The sequence below is a fragment of the Porites lutea genome, chromosome 4 (genome assembly GCF_958299795.1).
Source record: "Porites lutea chromosome 4, jaPorLute2.1, whole genome shotgun sequence".
NCBI classification, from domain to species: domain Eukaryota; kingdom Metazoa; phylum Cnidaria; class Anthozoa; order Scleractinia; family Poritidae; genus Porites; species Porites lutea.
In genome coordinates this window covers 8,911,003-8,930,780 of record NC_133204.1, presented here as the reverse complement: position 1 = coordinate 8,930,780, position 19,778 = coordinate 8,911,003, and the positions used below count along the sequence as shown (strand labels likewise).

Sequence of the window (19,778 nt, the reverse complement as noted above, 5' to 3'; positions counted from 1 at the left end):
CAGAAGGTGACTATGCCCAATCTCCGTTAGCGTGTTGGTAAGGCTGGTCAGCGATTCTAGCACTATGAGGAAGGACTGTCGGGTGCATCGAGGTATGGTCATGTCGGGACCGTTGGTATTTCGCTTGCCCGTCCTCTCCAGGGCTTCCTGTTCGTAGTTAGAGAGAAATGCAACCAACTCCTCGACAGATTTCTCACGATCTTCAAATGTACGTGGTAGGTCTTCTTCTTTGGCTTTCTTGTCGAGTCGGAACATGTTTGCATATTGGGCCATCTTACTTTGCAGGGGGATCAGTCCCTTTACTGACGTCAACATTCTTATTGCTACGTTACCGGTATCGCATACGAAAACAGTGTTTCGCTTTACGCATAAAGCAGTAGGCTTGTTCCATCGACTTTGGACACCATCACGATGGCCTGCAGTTTCTCCACACACTTTTGTTAGGGTTTCTTTATCCCCAAGCATCTCTTCTTCCTTCAAACTGAACAGTGCGTGTTCTTTGCTGGAGGACAAGAACACGGTTCCACCATCTGTCACTGCAATACCCATGAGGCCTGGAATATTCGAAATTGTTCTCAGTTTCAAGCGTCCTCTCACTTGACAAAGATGAATACATGAACCATTCCCGTCTCCAACTAACAAGTATTGCTCGTCACGTGTTAAGGCTAATGAAGTTAATAAACTAGATCGATAAAAACAAAACAATTCATTTAACTGGCCGACGCAGTTAGTTTCCTCATCGTCTACAACACCAGAAATTGAAAAAATCTTGCCAAGACCAACGTCTGACACAAACAGTTCAACGCTACCCTTTGCAGACGCACATATGGCAAATGGTGACACCAGATCCGGTACATTACCTTCAGAAATAAGGGAAATATCGTGTACATGGACTTTACGGATACGTCTACCGGCGCAATCTTCTTCCTCACTTTGGCTTTCTTCGGCGCTCCCTTGTACAATCTGGGAAGCGTGACAGAAAAGCGTTCGCAAATTGACTACTCTAACTCTTCCGTTTCCTTGGTCACAAACGTACAGCTTCCCGCTCTCTTTCACCGCAATACCAGCTGGGTTTCTAAATCTGGCCTTGTTGCCATATCCATTAGTGTGCCCGGGCTCACCACCACCAACAGCGATTAATGTGACATTTGCTGGACAGTGCATGTCAACCATGAAGACTGCATGGAGACGTCTATCGGTAATAAACAGCCTGCTATGCTTTGGGGAGAATGCCAATCCTACCGGGTATCTTAAAAGAGAGGCCCCGTTCTTTTTCCAGTCCTTGAATTCCAGTTCTGGAACTAATGTTGTGCTCACTCTTTCATCTGGAATGGAATCTTGAATCGCTTTCCGGTGAATCTCCACTGCTGTTTCTACATCCATCCGATCTTTGTTTCGAACTGCTTTCAATGAAACTGATTTCTTGATGTCTTCGTATTCTCTACGTAGCACCAAAAGCAGCCTTACATTCACTAGGTATCCATCAATGTCAATCCAATGCCAAAACTCTGCAGAACGTACTGACTTGATGTTGTGTGGGCAGTCAGGAATAGGGACTTGGTAGGGGTACTTCGCCCTGTCTGCTAGCATGGAATTCATAAAGCTATTTTGCTTGGGATCGCAGTCAGTGGCCCAAACCAATAGGAACAGTCTTGTGCATACTTTATCTTCTCTCATGCACAAACTACAAGGGCGAAGAAGACCTTTTCAAGCAATTTCCGGAGCTCTACGGTGAAGTAAATTCGATAATTTACTTTTGATTCACTTTGGTATGTTCGTTTCATTAATCAAATGCTCTATTTAATTAGCATGTCTGTAAATGGTATGGAAACGCTGTCACCTTCGAATATAATTTTGATCACAGAAACGCTTCAGTAAGTGTTCGCACAACCACCACTTTTTGAGCAGAAAACACGAATAGAACAAACAACGACAACTCCACAGACCTTGAACTAATCTTTTCTTTCTCCGCTTTTCTCTCTTTCTTTTTTGGACTCCTGTACATAAATTTGCAAGATAGTTAGCTCATAATTCTGAACATGATAGAAACAGACAGATATAGCTGCTCGAAGTTTTAGATTACTGTTTCACACATTCTGATCTATTCAAAACCACGCCGCCAAAACATTTCCATCACAAAGTCACAAACACCGAATTTATAGACGTACGTACCTTTCCGACTCATGCTTTTTCTTGTGCTTCCCCATGCTGACAAAGATTGATAACGATCGATTGAGAAAAAAATTCAAAGTGATCTCTCGAGATGTCTGATTTCGACTGATTGAATCTGGACTGAATGAAAGACACCACGTCGACACCACGTGCAGCATGTCATTCTTTGAGTGACACTGATGACATGTGCCTGAAAGAAGCCAGTAACTGTAACCACCGCGACTACTGATACTACGGCCAAGAATAAGGATACTTTATATTATTATTCTTTTGACGTTACCTGAAATCCAAAAATTAGTTCCAACTGCGCCCAAACAGGAAAAGAATCTAAACCTCCGACTCCAAAAGCGCAACGTGGAAAAAGGTCGAAAGGGTGTCCCTGGGATTTTGTCACGTTATAATGTGACCATTGTTTCAAATTGATACCCGATATGTCACAATGACAAGGGATGTTCCTGCGAGTGAAACACGCGTGAACATGCCTGTTTCGCGTCCTTGCGACATGAGATTTTCACGCAACAGTCGCTAAAGGAAAAGAAGAGGCCCTGGAACCATCACAACAGAGTGGATTCCAGCAACCTGGATTCTGGATTACAATGTTTGGATTCCGGATTCCATTAGCTGGATTCCGGATTCCAAACCCGTGGATTCCGGATTCCACAGACCAAAATTACCTGGATTCCGGATTCCGGATTACCTTACCTGGGGCGACTGAGCCGAATGCAAACCGGTCTTGCAGAAGGTTCCATATTGATTTGAAGGTGTGCTGGACGCCTTCGTTCGAGTCTTTAGCTTCGTTTAAAAATTGTTCTATCAGTTCTTTCGTCCTACTTGTCCTGAGGGCACTGCGGGTATTTACTGTTCCTCCTCTGATGATAAGCTTATCTTCTGTGTTCATATGGGTTGCCTTGGATATTTCAGTTTTGCTGACATTTGCGCAGGCTTTGACGCCAACCTTCCCAACAGTCGTGGGACCTGCGAATGAAACACAACTTTTCACTTGAAAATCTCTCTCACTGTAGGAATTAGAACTCTTCGCGAAGGTTGTCTGTTTTATACTTGCTCGGCGGTTGACAGACGTTATGACATGGGAGCCGTATTTATACAAGAATAGGGAGTTTAAGCAAATCGCTACGGCGACCTCTACTACGGCGGCCGGAAGTAAAAAAGCCCCGAAATGACGCAGTGCGCATGCTTGGAAATGACCTTTCGCCGTAGCGCCAAATCCTACGACGTGAAGAGCTGTCTCCTGGCGTAGTCGCTACTACGTGAGTATAAAAGTCGACTCTTCTCCTATTTTTTACGATCACTGGTTTTAAAAGCTATCATAGATTGTTTTTCACTTTACCGAGAAAGCATTCGAGGCTTCTGGTTTTCCAGTGAATACGTTTTCCTTGCGTTTTCTCAGTTTGAGATTTCGATCCTCAAACGAGTGTGCCAGGAGTTCTATGCCGCGCCATGGCCGCAGAAAATCCGCCAGTACAAACAAAGGCTAGACGAAAACCATAAGCACGACTGTTAGCAATAGAGCTAAATGTCACTGAAGGTTGTTTAAACAAGAATAGAATAGAATATCTAAAACGCTGAATTTGTTGATTTGTTGTTAAATGCGGTACACAAGAAGAAACATCATTAGGAGCTTACTCCGATCTTCATCTGTAGTTTTCTGTTTTGTGTACGAATCGCCCTCTGATGATGTTTACTATCAATATTCTTCTTGGTAAACGAAATGTTTAAATTGGCCGATTTCTTACTTGACTACCATTGAATTCTGTTGTTGATAAATTATAGCGAAAGCAAGTGAGCAAGAACCGAGCTTGAAATTTGGCGAGCTACGAGACGTGCTCTCCACAGGACACCGCATCCACGACCGCCGTACCGTACCGTACCCTACCCTTAAAGACGCTAATTTTGAAATAAGTGTCCCTCTCCCTTCAAGTCCAGCCTTTTTTTCTTTACGACTAAGCACATAAATATGTTAGTTTTAAAAACTTCGTTACATTCCTCCAACAAGAAAACATAATTTAAGAAACGACTTTAAAGCCTACCACAATCAAGAGCGGTTCGTCTCAAGGCGTTTCATCGATAGCCAATCAGACCGCGAGTTTGCCAGCTTTAGATACTAGTATGCAATTCTATCTAGTAATTCGTTTTGGTCTCGAACCAGAAGTCATTCAGCCGGGACCTAAGCCTTCTGGAATGTTGTATTTCTCATGTAATATTCGAATTTAGAAACCTTGTAGCAATTCTATTTAATTCCTGGAAAAGTTTCTGGAAACTCCTGGTGTACTTGAATGAGAGCGCAAGTTGCGTCGGTAAGGGAACAACGAAAATCTTAATGTGGTGAGGCTTGGTGCTGTACTCAGCCGAGTTTTGCAATCCGAAACGTTAAATAAACCAGTTTGTTGCTGTTACCGACAATGCTAAGTTCTGTATTGGAACAACCCTGTCCTGAATTGACACTCTTTCATTTAAGTAAACTAGTTGTTGAATATAACTTGGATGACGGGAAAACAATACAATATAAAGCAGATCTTGAAACTACACTAAATTAGAAGAGGTCGTATTCATTACACACCGTTTTCTTCAACGTACGTCAGTGTTTGACTATTTGAACTATGTGGTTGATAAAGTTTAAAAGCTCACGAATCTAAAATTCCATGATATCCCCCAGCAATGAACACAGATATAAGTAGTAATCAAACATTATAAGTGCTATGGACGCCTTCACTGTACTACTTTCAATGACATCATTAGGTCACTGTCAATCCCAGTCTGTTGCTAAAATCCTTTTTTAAAGTCAGATGCAATCATAAAACATAATGACAAGGTCCATGCCAGTATTTTCTTGCCGTTTTCTGGTCTGTGGTCGCCTCTATAAACTAACATTTGCTGGAACGTTGCGTGACGGTGCCAGTTTCAGTAGCCTCACAATTTTTACATTTGCCTTCAAATTTCTTGCTAAATGTTTTCACAACTGCTGGTAAGTTTCCAGTGTGAAAACTAATTGTTTTAAGTGTACATTGTTTTACATAGTTTATTTTAAGAAGGAAGCATGGATATTAACCAGCATTTGTTTCAATATGCAAAAGGCAAACAAAAACGCTTCAAGTCTTCATATTTGTGATCATTACCCATACTGCCTTCTCGCCAATGATCATTCAAAAAGATTTCACTTTTACATAAAACTAAGAAAATAAAATTGCCGAATCTGAAAGGTTATTCTCTCTGTAATTTTGACAGCAAACAACAAATTCACCCCTAATGCAGTTGCATTACAGATTATGTCACTACGTCATGGGTCACCAGTGCGACGACCGTCACTTTAGTATTTGAATAAATCAGTCAGTGAATTAATTAGATTAATTTATAGCTATGTTTTGAACACGGTAAAGTTCACCTGTCTGTTGCGATGACCGCATCTACACTCTCCCCGTGGTCACTTCACGTGCTATTACTCTACCTTTGCTGCAGATGTTCAGTAGCCTCTGCGATCGTCAATACGACTTATGGACCCGTCAACGGGTCAGTGATATCACTATCGACGAACAAGACAGTTATAACCTATCTCGGCATACCGTTTGCCAAAGCGGAACGTTTTGAATATCCGGTTCCTCCGGACAAGTGGACTTCAACACTGCAAGCAAACAAGACTGATAAGATTTGCCCACAACCTGATCTGCCCGGTCAGCCGAGTAGACTCTCACTTATGAGCGAGGATTGTCTTCTGCTAAATGTGTATGTCCCAGGCAATGCCACAAACAACTCTCAGCTTGCAGTTATGTTGTGGATTCATGGCGGTGCGTATATCATAGGGGATACTCTGTTTTACGATGGTAGCCTCCTGGCAACCGAGGGTAACGTGATTGTTGTCACGGCTGCTTATCGTTTGGGCGTCTTTGGGTTCTTGAGCTCCTATAGCGATAATTTGAAAGGGAACTACGGCATGCTGGATCAGATAGCGGCCTTGAAATGGGTGAACAAAAACATTGAAAGGTAGGTTCAGTCGACTGCTTTTATTGTCGCCTGCTATGAATGTTCTTTAAAAGAAGGACTGACCAACCTTGAGGTAAGATCAACTCATTAATCACCTTTTACCTCACTCCTCCTCGATTATCTTACTCATGGAAGCGTGACGCGTTACGACTCTGACAACTTTCAAAGTTCAAAGATGAGCGCAACAGAGAAAGTAACGAACAACAAAGTGAGCGTAAGAATGATTGAAGAAACAAAACGTAGATTGCATGACAGAAGAACTGAATATTTTTATAGCAATCACGAGTAGCTGAGTCAACTGGTCATATACCAGTAATGTTAGCAGCGAAATAATAATAATAATAATAATAATAATAATAATAATAATAATAATAATAATAATAATAATAATAACAATAATAGCAGCGAAAAGCGTTAAATTTTAATATATGCAAATTTCTCACTTCTGTCATTGTTGTTGTTCCTCAAATTTTGATTAGTTACTTATCTTAAATTTAAATTTAGTCGCTCTTTTATCCTCATCGGTCACTTCTTAAAATGTATGTTCACACTAAAGAAACGTTAGTTTGTTTGTTTTACAACAACGCGTCTCATTGCAATGTTTATCACCGCAGTTTGCGTGTTATATCTCTTGTTAAGTCTAATACCAAGGCCAGAGAAAAGAGTATTTACCTTTGTTTGTACTGGGTAACAAATTGCAGCACACACTAACCCTTTAAGTCCCAATATCCACATACAAATTCTCCAAACTGATCTCCATACATTTCCTTGAAGAATTAGTTGAGAGAATTTGGTAAAAGATCAAATATTTTTCTCTTTGTGATCATTTTGTTAATTCTCATAGACTTTGCTCATGATAGTTTATGGATATTGTTAGGAGAAAATTGATTTTGAGCACTATTGGGACTTAAAGGGTTAACACCCTTCCCAGATCGCCTGTGAAAGAAGCCGAAGGCGTCGCCCTCAAGAGATCTGGGAACGGGATTATTCTTCGCTGTCACCACTGTATTTATTTCGGTATTTATTTTGGCTCAAGATTTGGCGGAGATTCTAGGAAAGTCACTATATTTGGTGAGTCGGTTGGCGGAATGAATGTTGCGCTGTTGCTTCTGTCCCCGTTGGCCAGCGGTTTGTACCAGAACGTTATCATACAGAGTGGAACGGCAGTTACTTTGTCAGCACTGTTTGAAAAAGATGAAGCTGAATTGCGAGCAAGGTAAAGCATTTATCAGAATTCAGCATTTTGGCTGTCCTCTCTTCAGGTAGCATTTAATGTTCTCTTTTTCTCTGTTGTTGCATTTCTGTTACATGTGGCAGTTTTTCTTTTTCTTTTTTGCTTTATTTATTTTTTTATTGATCGTTTTCCTAGGAGCTTCGCTGAAAATGTGGGATGCGAAATGGCTTCACTGAAAGCCTGTGCGAAAAAGAAATCGTTCCAAGACCTTTCATCCGCTCAATTAAAAGTGTTTGATTATCTCAACTTTTTCCGCTTTGCACCGGTTGTGGATGGTTATTTTATGCCAGGTATGTGTTATGCTATAATCAAACAATGTCTCTCGCAGGGACAACCAGTATGGGAATTGTATACTATTTCATCTCTGTGTCTCTATTTTTGGTTTTGGTTTACAACGAATGGTGGGTTCCTCAGGATGATCTTTTATAGGTTATTTATTATTTCTTTTAGCTCCATTTTTTTTTACAATCTAGTAATTATTTACTTAACATTCATCTAGTACTTACAACAATAATAAATAATTACTAGCTTTGACTTCCTTGGTCTTGACGTCGAGGCTGAATAACCTAGTTGTGGCAGTGCTAGAAACTTGCTTGTTACTTAACTTTTATTAACTTATTGCCCTCCTTTTGTGTTCATTTTGAATTTTGTTGTGTGGCAAATTATTAAAGGGACACCGTCAGCTGGCGCACATGCGCATTAGATATCATTTTATAGCTAATTTGCATATATTGAACGGAGACGCGATAAATATTGTTTTTAACCAGGTATGATAAAAATAATATCATAGTATGATAATATCATAATATCAGTAAACGATTGAAATCAAGCAAAATACTGCAAAATTGGAGCGGATTTCTATACATGAACTTTGATTCCAGGTTGGAGTGAATGATTCGCGCTAACGTAGCGAAGCGTTACTTAAATTTGAAGGCTACAATCGATGCACAGATAGCCGCTTTATTTGTGCACTGGTTGCCAACGGGTAACATCATCGGCAACAATCAAACTGCAAAGCAAATGAGAGATTTGCGTTTCCAATATGAAATTACGCTTGTAAGGCTGAAATATTCGCAGCGAAATGCTACTTACAATTCTGTTGGGTAATCCATACATCTTTACACGGCTCTTTACATGATCTTTAGCGGATGTGTTCCGGTTGATTGCAAGGCAAGTATTTAGGTACGTTACGCCTATAAAATATAAAAAGGCTAATTCGTCGCCAGATCCTTTGCGACTACATTTTGGCGCCAAAACGGAACAGCTACACAAAAAGTTATTTACTTGAAGTATAAATTGGAAGTTTTACTGCACAAGCGCAAATCGGTGAACTTTTTTTGAAAGTGAGAAGGTTAGCGCAGTTCCAAAGCTGACTGTGTCCCTCAAAATAAAGAACGAAACAAACCAAAAAACAAATAAATAAATAAGTAAATTATCACAACTCTTTCAAACAATGTGCGATTTCTTGCTCTCCATATATCTAAATTTGTTTGCAACTTGCGTATTTATTTAAAATGAAAGCTTAATTAATTTTTTGTCCTGTCATTATACGAAACATGAACCCCTAATACACTTACCGGACTGCGCATTCATTTTAGATTTAAGGATTGCTTTTATTTTTCCCCATTTTCCTAATCAAGACCATCCTCGGGATTTTTATCAGCAAGACTGATCCAAGATCAGTCGGATTTTGGTGCATCAAAGGAAGCGAAGAATCCACCCTGAGCAAGGATTCGCCGCTTCCTTTAAGTACAATGATCAAAGTGATTTTGGATCATTGATTGTGATCAAGATGGTCTCGAACGAATGCACCCTACGCGGTAGTTCTATAACTTGATTTCCCGCAATAAAATGGCGTTTCTTTTAACGGTATACTAACACTTTCTACTATAGTTACTTTTATTTTATTTTGTGTAAAATGGACGATATTCTTTTTGAAGAAAATCATTGCACCAAGCCATCAGTAATTGAGTTGGGTTCTTTATTCACTCAGTGTACAAACTGTTTCGCTCTCTATGCATTAGCTTTAGAGTGGACATTCAAGACCACGGAAAAACTAACGGTAAAAAAAAAAACTTAAGTTTATGTCAGTGCATGTGTTAAAATATACGAATATGATCTTATCACTCTGTGCATCTTACTATTACCTGATTGTTCCAGACTCCCCCATCAAACTCCTTAAGGCCAGCAAGTTCAACAAGAGCAATGTCATGATTGGATTCACAAGAGATGATGGAACAGTCTTTGCCAATGGTTTTCCAGGTTGAACTGACTGAATTGATTTGATTTAAACAACCGGCGATGGGCAGATTGAGTTGCTAATAAGATTCATTTTGCCATAGTTAATAGAAGGGAATCGTTATGAAACTCGACAAAGTTCTTTGTTGTATGTTTTTGCTCTCATTTTTGGCCTTGACCCTGCACAAAACACAATAGTTGGGTAATGGGTTCATGATAACCGTCACGAATATAGAGACATTAAGTGACCACTAAGCCCACTATGAGAATGTTGATGTAACTGCTGTAGTTACTGTAGTTGGTGTAGTAGCTGTAGTTGGTGTAGTAGCAGTAGTTGGTGCAGTAGCTGTTAATGGTGTAGTAGCTGTAGTTGGTGTAGTTAGTGTAGTTGGTGTTGTAGCTGTAGTTGGTGTAGTGGGTGTAGTAGATGTAGTTGGTGTAGTACCTGTAGTTGGAGTAGTTAGTGTAGTTGCTGTAGTTGGTGTAGTTGATGTAGTTAGTGTAGTTGGTGTAGTTACTGTAGTTGCTGTAGCTGGTGTAGTAGCTGTAGTTGGTGTAGTAGCTGTAGATGGTGTAGTTAGTGTAGTTGGTGTAGTACCTGAAGTTGCTGTAGTTGCTGTAGCTAGTGTAGTAGCTGTAGTTGGTGTAGTAGCTGTAGTAGGTGTAGTTAGTGTAGTTGGTGTAGTTGGTGTAGTAGCTGTAGTTGGTGTAGTTGGTGTAGTTAGTGTAGTTGGTGTAGTTAGTGTAGTTGGTGTAGTTAGTGTAGTAGCTGTAGTTGGTGTAGTAGCTGTAGTAGGTGTAGTTAGTGTAGTTGGTGTAGTTGGTGTAGTAGCTGTAGTTGGTGTAGTTGGTGTAGTTAGTGTAGTTGGTGTAGTTAGTGTAGTTGGTGTAGTTAGTGTAGTAGCTGTAGTTGGTGTAGTAGCTGTAGTTGATGTAGTTACTGTAGTTGGTGTAGTAGCTGTAGTTGGTGTAGTTGATGTAGTTAGTGTAGTTGGTGTAGTTACTGTAGTTGCTGTAGCTGGTGTAGTAGCTGTTGTTGGTGTAGTAGCTGTAGTTGGTGTAGTTAGTGTAGTTGGTGTAGTACCTGAAGTTGCTGTCGTTGCTGTAGCTAGTGTAGTAGCTGTAGTTGGTGTAGTAGCTGTAGTAGGTGTAGTTAGTGTAGTTGGTGTAGTTGATGTAGTAGCTGTAGTTGGTCTAGTTGGTGTAGTTAGTGTAGTTGGTGTAGTTAGTGTAGTTGGTGTAGTTAATGTAGTAGCTGTAGTTGGTGTAGTAGCTGTAGTTGATGTAGTTACTGTAGTTGGTGTAGTAGCTGTAGTTGGTGTAGTTGATGTAGTTAGTGTAGTTGGTGTAGTTACAGTAGTTGCTGTAGTTGGTGTAGTAGCTGTAGTTGGTGTAGTAGCTGTAGTTGGTGTAGTTGCTGTAGTTGCTGTAGTTGCTGTCGTTGGTGTAGTTAGTGTAGTTGCTCTAGTTGATGTAGTTGCTGTAGTAGCTGTAGTAGGTGTAGTTAGTGTAGTTGGTGTAGTTGGTGTAGTAGCTGTAGTTGCTGTAGTTGGTGTAGTTGATGTAGTTGATGTAGTTGGTGTAGTTGGTGTAGTTGGTGTAGTAGCTGTAGTTGGTGTAGCTGGTGTAGTAGCTATAGTTGGTGTAGTTGGTGTAGTTACTGTAGTTGCTGTAGTTGGAGTAGTTGGTGTAGCTAGTGTAGTTTGTGTAGTTGATGTAGTTGCTGTAGTTGGTGTAGTAGCTGTAGTTGGTGTAGCTGGTGTAGTAGCTATAGTTGGTGTAGTTGGTGTAGTTACTGTAGTTGCTGTTGTTGCTGTAGTTCGTGTACTAAGTGTAGTTGGTGTAGTTGCTGTAGTTGCTGTAGTAGCTGTAGTTGGTGTAGTAGCTGTAGTTGGTGTAGTTAGTGTAGTTAATGTAGTTGGTGTAGTAGCCAACTACACTAACTACACCAACTACAGCTACTACACCAACTACAGCTACTACACCAACTACACCAACTACACACTAACTTCACCAACTACAGCTACTACACCAACTACAGCTACTATAGTAACTACATCAACTACATTAACTACACCAACTACAGCTACTACACCAACTACACCAACTACAGCTACTACACTAACTACACCAACTACAGCTACTACACCAACTACACCAACTATACCAACTACACCAACTACACCAACTACACTAACTACACCAACTCCAGCTATTACACCAACTACACTTACTAAACCATCTACAGCTACTACACTAACTACACCAACTACAGCTACTACACCAACTACACTTACTACATCAACTACAGCTACTACACCAACTAGAACAACTACAGTAACTACATCAACTACATTAACTACACCAACTACAGCTACTACACCAACTACAGCAACTACAGCGACTACACCAACTACAGCTACTACACTAACCACACCAACTACGGCTACTACACCAACTACAGCTACTACACCAAGTACACCAACTACAGCTACTACACCAAGTACACTAACTACACCTACTACAGCTACTACACCAACTACGCTTACTACACCAACTACAGCTACTACACTAACTACACCAACTACAGCTACTACACCAACCACACTTACTACACCAACTACAGCCACTACACCAACTACAGCAACTACAGTAACTACATCAACTACAGTAACTACATCAACTACAGCAACTACACTAACTACATCAACTACATCAACTACACTAACTACACGAACTACAGCTACTACACCAACTACAGCAACTACAGCTACTACACCAACTACACTAACTACACCAACTACAGCTACTACAGCAACTACAGCAACTACAGCAACTACACCAACTACAGCTACTACACCAACTACAGCTACTACAGCAACTACAGCAACTACAGCAACTACACCAACTACAGCTACTACACCAACTACAGCAGCAACAGTAACTACATCAACTACAGCAACTTCACCAACTACATTAACTACACCAACTACAGCAACTACAGCAACTACAGCAACTACACCAACTACACTAACTACACCTACTACAGCTACTACACCAACTACATCAACTACAGCTACTACACCAACTACAGCTACTACACCAACCACACTTACTACACCAACTACAGCCACTACACCAACTACAGCAACTACAGTAACTACATCAACTACAGTAACTACATCAACTACATCAACTACATCAACTACACTAACTACACGAACTACAGCTACTACACCAACTACAGCAACTACAGCTACTACACCAACTACACTAACTACACCAACTACAGCTACTAGAGCAACTACAGCAACTACAGCAACTACACCAACTACAGCTACTACACCAACTACAGCTACTACAGCAACTACAGCTACTACACCAACTACAGGAACTACAGCTACTACACCAACTACACTAACTACACCAACTACAGCAGCAACAGTAACTACATCAACTACAGCAACTTCACCAACTACATTAACTACACCAACTACAGCAACTACAGCAACTACACCAACTACACCAACTACACTAACTACACCTACTACAGCTACTACACCAACTACATCAACTACAGCTACTACACCAACTACAGCTACTACACCAACTACAGCAACTACAGTAACTACATCAACTACACCAACTACACCAACTACATTAACTACACCAACTACAGCAACTACAGGAACTACACAAACTACAGCTACTACACCAACTACAGCAACTACAGCTACTACACCGACTACACTAACTACACCAACTACAGCTACTACACTAACTACAGCAACTACAGGAACTACACAAACTACAGCTACTACACCAACTACAGCAACAACAGTAACTACATGAACTACAGCAACTACAGCAACTACATTAACTACATCAACTACAGCAACTACACCAACTACAGCAACTACACCAACTACACTAACTACACCTACTACAGCTACTACACCAACTACACCAACTACATCAACTACAGCTACTACACCAACTACAGCTACTACACCAACTACATCAACTACATCAACTACACCAACTACATTAACTACACCAACTACAGCAACTACAGGAACTACACAAACTACAGCTACTACACGAACTACAGCAACTACAGCTACTACACCAACTACACTAACTACACCAACTACAGCTACTACACCAACTACACTTACTACACCAACTACAGCTACTACACCAACTACAGCTACTACACCAACTACAGCAACTACAGTAACTACATCAACTACAGTAACTACAGCAATTACATTAACATTTGCATAGTGGGCTTAGTGGTCACTTAATGTCTCCATATTCGTGACGGTTATCATGAACCCATTACCTAATAGTTGCCTTCCACTGACCGAGGAACTAACCAATAGAAACGTTTTGGTTACGTAATTCATGCATAGTGTATGAAGGCAAAACAAAAGATTGTGCACGTTGTGGACCTTCCAACATAAATCTTGGCATCTTTGTTTGCTCCTTTAATGTTTTTCGGGCGTCATAGCCATTCCCCTCTATTAACTATGATTGTGCTATAGTGATAGGCACCCAAATTAACTTTAAATCTAATAAGCAGCACTGTTGAAATGCGAGATCACTGAATGTTAAATCAAAATGATAGATGTATCGTTTTCATTCTCCGCCCTTGCCTCATTATATATCTTGTGACGGTGGTAGTAATAGGTCTAGTAATGATAACCGTTACAATAAAACATAGCAGTAATGTAACACTAACCCTAACGGTAGTAGTAACAGTTCTGACGGTCTGTCTCATTGACTGACTGGGTGGCTGACTGACTTACTGACTGACTGACTGACTGAAGGACGACCGGACTGAATAAATGACTGACTAGCTGACTGAAGGACGGACGGACGGACTAAATAAATGATTGACTGACTGGTTGGCTGCCTGACTGAGTGGCTGCCTGAATGACTGACTGAAGAACGAACGGACTGAATAGATGACTGACTGACTGACTGACTGAAAGACGGACGGACGAACTAAATAAATGACTGACAGACTGATTGGCTGCCTGACCGACCGACTGACTGACTGACTGACTGATTGACTGACTGACTGACTGACTAACTGACTGACTGAGCGACCGATCGACCTTCAGATCGACTAATAGTGCGCGAGTGAATGAGTCGCTATTAGCTACTATTATTCGAGAATGCTGATTCATGCACTAATTTCTACTATCCTATTTGTCTTCAGGTGTCATGCCAGCTCTTGACCTATCTAAAGGAATGTCAAGGAATTTGTTCGTAGACGTGATCAAAAATCGAACGTGGACGCGAAATCAAAACTCTCGAATCCTCGACTTGCTGATTTATGAATACACAGATTGGTCAAATGCCACCGATCCTTATCTCCTACGCCAGCAGTTTATTGACATGAACACAGACGCAAACTTCAAAGCACCCGCTATCCAGTCGGCCAATGAATTTGTAAAGAAAGAATCTTCAACATACTTGTATCAACTTGAAATAGCACCTAAAAGATTTTCACGTAGTCTACTGCCAATACCCTCCTGGTGGGGGATATTTCATGGAGCTGACATTGCTTACACGTTTGGTTTTCCTCTGTTAATGCCCAAGGACTTTACAACTACGGCAGAAATAAGCTTCAGCAAGGAAATGATGACGATATGGGCTAACTTTGCCAAAACAGGGTCAGTATATATTTAACAAGAGAAGCTATGAATTACTCTCAATCGTAATTTCTCGTTTTCTAGTGGTTAGGCTGGTGAAAACACTCCTCACCTGCTAGATTTGTTCCGAAATATATCGTTACTGGTTACTTGACTCTACAGATGTCTCTACAAAGTTTCGCAAATTTGATCCTGTGCGAGAAAATTTAACTGCATCTGAGGAAATAGCGGTCAGAAAAATTACACCTATTCCAATAGAACTACGTTGCTTTTTTTAGATCGAATCTTCGAGGCCTCCCCAGAATTAAGAATGAGAGACAACTTACTCTAGTAAAATACTACACGTTTCGGCATTATTAAGCACTTAAAGATTGGCTCCAAGGGAAACAGTGAGACCCTTGAGGTCGAGGGGAACAAAACTCACTACTTGATGTAGGCACTACAGGGGCGGATCCAGGATTTTTTTTAGGCGGGGGTGCACTCGTCTCTTGCTCTACTTCAACACCAATAAACCACATAGCCTTTTTTTTTTGCACAATACCAGTTGTATTAGAAAACCGCAGGTCATCTCAGGGGGGGGGGGGGGGGGTGCGCACCCCCTGCACCCTCCCCCTAGATCCGCCCCTGCACTACTTACCATATTTGGTAACTACCCGGACCATTACGTGAGAACCTATTTTGCTTGCGTCTAGTTTCACTGCGTTTTGCTTGCTGTTAGCTTTCATTGGTATGTTAGGGTACTGTAGGGTAACTACCCGGACCATTACTGAGTGCCTACACCAAATACTGACCCAAAACTCACCTGTTTCCCGTAAATGTAATTTATGAATATGTAAATATGTAATTTGGTTTCTCCCCGGAGCACCAAGAAGTTCATAAGAACTCCCTCGGGGCCAGTTACTTAGTTTTATATATATATATATATATATATATATACCTCCCAACTCAAAAGAAGAAGAAGAAAAAAAAAAAAACACTGCGTTTGCTTTACGCCGGCTGGCTCACAAATTAATATTCTAACAGGGTGTTTCGTTAACAGAACCGGAAATAAACTCCTGATTACAAACATTGATTTAGTTAAAGATTAAGGACATTGATTAACATTTTGAGATTACTAGATTTTATGCTGTTTTTACTCATTGTCGGGTTTCAATCAGAAGTATTTTGCTAACCGGTACTGCTCACCAGTACCAGAGATTTAAGCTAACCAGTTTAAGGCTAACCCGTTTTAAGCTACGACTCGCCACAGAAGTGAGTGAAGCATGATTGTGAAATTAGAGTTTCTAATTGAGGTATTTTTCACTGAAATCATTGTTCTAGAGATTATGAGCGAGTTGCTTAACGACGAATTGTATTGCTCTGTTTCAGATCGAATAATATAATTGCTTTAGTTGCTTATGCTACAGATGTTAGATTCAATGAACATCAAACGATTGATTATACGATATGTGGTGGTCGTTGGAATACGCAGTGTATGACTACGTAAAACACAGGGATCCGTGGCTTTCGGGACAAAGGCCTATATTTTTGGCGTTGTTTTCTTTGTATCCAAGTGTCTTTTGGCAACTGAGGAACAAAAGAACCTTTGAAATGTGCAATTTTGGCCCGAAAGCCTCGGAGCCATGTTAGAATACGTGGCCTATTTGCCGCGGTTTCAACGAGCACAACCTGATCACGTGCGAGTCAAAAGTTCATGTTGTTGTATTCTCAGGGAGGTAGTGAGCCTTGTTCGCTCTAGGGAGTTAGTGAGTTTTGACCCACGACGCGTGACTCGTTTTCCTCCAGTCGGAAAACGTATTTGAGTTGGCAAGTATAACAAAGATATTAATTTATCATATTACAAATCTCAGTAAAAGAAGAAAAAAGAAGCCGCCATCAGTCGTGAGCACATGTGCCAAATGAAAGTAACTTTAGTAAAAAAAAAAGGGATGCCTAACTAGGGTTGAACATGGCCATGAAAAGAACTAAAATAGTTCGCTGGTTTGAGGTTTATTTAAAATGCACTTTCGGCTATCAGACTTTAGCCTTTGATGGAATCAGCAATACGATCTGCTAAACGAAACCTCGGTTATAGGGCTCCGCTATTTACTAGAAATGATTTTTGTCACGTTCGATAAAGATGAGTGATTTTATTGGAAGCTAAGTAAGTATGTGTCAAAACGATCAAAACGCTAGCTATCTGATTATCTCTAACCATTGCCATTCAGTTCAGAGCTCAGATCTAATGTCACAGATGCATTTCCATCATGGCACTGTACAATCCTCACTTCTCTGTATGTGATTTCAGAAATCCCAATAGACCAACGCCTTTAAGAACTAATTGGCCCCAGTACACCGCTGAGCGAGGAGAATACATGGGACTTAGTTCAAATATGACAGTAAGGTACAAGATGCGTCCAAATAAGATGGCTTTATGGAATTTGTTTCTACCAAGTCTTGGAGAAACAGTTAAACCAACCACAAGGAGCGATGTACTGACAACAACTAGGAAAGCGGACGACACGAAAGGTATAGCAATCGAATCTAAGTATACGAAATACACTGCATGTATCTCATTTGATTTCATGTTTTCTTTTCTTCCTAATTCTACTTCACAAGTAACTATAAATCAGATAGAGTCCATAGAGTCTAAAATGAATAAGACTCGCCAAGCACTGACCAAAGAAAGTTCTTGAAATGTCTGGAAAGTAAAATTTGAAAATGATCGATGTTTATTTTTTTTCCTTTCTAGATGATATCACGATGGTCCTTGCTATCCTAATAGGAGTGTTTGTTGCTTTAGCTGTGATTTTACTTTCCACAATATTTAACAGAAACAGAATTAAAAAGGATTAGATTAAGATTAGGTTTACATATAGAACGCTTTTATTTTGAGTTTAAAAGAGGTTTTGCAAGATACGTACGTTGCACGATTGGAAAATCGCGCCACTTTTTCATCCAATCAGAAGTAAAACCAAAACTGACTCCTTGGAACAAGTTTTCCCGCGCTTAGCTTTATTTATTAATTAATCAGAGTTAAGATTTGGTTGATTTTGTCGTCTATTCTCTATTGGTTTGGTTCACAATGGCTAAAATAAAGGGTTGGATCGTTGTTTGTTTTGTTTGTTTGTTTGTTTTTTCTGTCCTTCTTTAGGGGGAGGGAAGCAGATTCACTTCACTGCATAACAAGCAAATAATGAAATGAAATAAGCTAACACTACTTTAACAAACAAACAAAAAAAGAGAAAAAAAAAAGTTGTGGAGAAGGAGACAACCAAAAGCACCAATGCGTCGTACTTGGGATGCCCCCACCAATTAACATACAAGAAAAATATATACAAATAGAAATATAAATGTTCTAGTTATCCTTAATAAAGCTTAACACATTTCTTTTAAAAGTTGCAATACTGTTTGATTCTCTAATATGATTGGGTAAACCATTCCATTCATCTACAACACAGTTAAAAAAACTATATTTAAAACCATCAGTTCTACTAAAATTTGGAACAAGGTTCTGTGTGTCATTTTTCCTCAAGTTATAACCAGTATTTCTGTCCTTACAAAATATGAGCTTATTTGAAATGTCAATATCATAATGTCCATTAATTACATTAAAAAAAATGTAACATCTCTAGTGAACCTCCTATTAGGTAATGACAACAATTAGTTAGTCTAGTATCATAATCATCATCAGACCTAGTGATCTATCTGGTAGCTCTTCGCTGAACAGCCTCCAGTTTATCAATGTTACGTTTAGTATAAGGGTTCCAAGTTTCGCATGAATATTCTAATAAAGGTCTCACAAGACTACAATAAAGTGTGTTCATGGTATCAATATCCTTTAAGTCCCTACAAGTCCTCTTAACCAACCCTAAAACCCTATTAGCCTTAGCAGTTATTTTATCTACGTGTTGGTTCCATGAAAGATTACTAGTAGTAAATAATCCTAAATCTTTATACACATCAACACTTTCCAAAGGGTAATGGGTTCATAATAACCATCACGAATATAGAGACATTAAGTGACCACTAAGCCCACTATGAGAATGTTAATGTAATTGCTGTAGTTAGTGTAGTTGGTGTAGTAGCTGTAGTTGGTGTAGTTGGTGTAGTAGCTGTAGTTGGTGTAGTTGCTGTAGTTGCTGTAATTGGTGTAGTTAGTGTAGTTGGTGTATTTGCTGTAATTGGTGTAGTTAGTGTAGTTGGTGTAGTTGCTGTAGTTGATGTAGTTGCTGTAGTTGGCGTAGTAGCTGTAGTTGGTTTAGTGGCTGTAGTTGGTGTAGTTAGTGTAGTTGTCGTAGTTGCTGTAGTTGGTGTAATTGGTGTAGCTAGTGTAGTTTGTGTACTTGCTGTAGTTGATGTAGTTGCTGTAGTAGCTGTAGTAGCTGTAGTTAGTGTAGTTGCTGTAGTTGCTGTAGTTGCTATAGTTGGTGTAGTTAGTGTAGTTGGTGTAGTTAGTGTAGTTGGTGTAGTATGTGTAGTTAGTGTAGTTAGTG

The 19,778-nt window shown here is 40.0% G+C and overlaps 2 protein-coding genes across 3 annotated transcripts in view; one reads left to right on the top strand and one right to left on the bottom strand.

Moving 5' to 3' along the window:
- The window catches only part of LOC140934143 (DELTA-alicitoxin-Pse2b-like), a 7,452-nt gene extending 2,142 nt beyond the window's left edge, over positions 1-5,310 (bottom strand). The window contains exons 1-3 of the mRNA XM_073383820.1: positions 5,307-5,310; positions 2,885-3,399; positions 2,426-2,439 (exon numbers count right to left, since the gene is read on the bottom strand). Of these exons, the coding sequence (XP_073239921.1) occupies positions 2,426-2,439; positions 2,885-3,399; positions 5,307-5,310 (533 nt within the window). The remainder of the gene's footprint in view (positions 1-2,425; positions 2,440-2,884; positions 3,400-5,306) is intronic.
- Positions 5,311-5,559: 249 nt separating this feature from the next.
- On the top strand, positions 5,560-18,389 carry LOC140935675 (acetylcholinesterase-like). Of its 2 annotated transcripts, XM_073385245.1 has the most exons (7): positions 5,560-6,168; positions 7,205-7,384; positions 7,538-7,692; positions 9,563-9,664; positions 14,868-15,324; positions 17,591-17,811; positions 18,035-18,389. In XM_073385245.1, the coding sequence occupies exons 1-7, from the start codon at positions 5,585-5,587 to the stop codon at positions 18,136-18,138; spliced, it is 1,803 nt and encodes a 600-aa protein (XP_073241346.1). In that variant the 5' UTR covers positions 5,560-5,584; the 3' UTR covers positions 18,139-18,389. The 2 variants fall into 2 exon arrangements, with proteins under 2 accessions (XP_073241346.1, XP_073241347.1); XM_073385246.1 differs by lacking the exon at positions 7,205-7,384.
- The last annotated feature ends 1,389 nt before the right edge of the window (positions 18,390-19,778 follow it).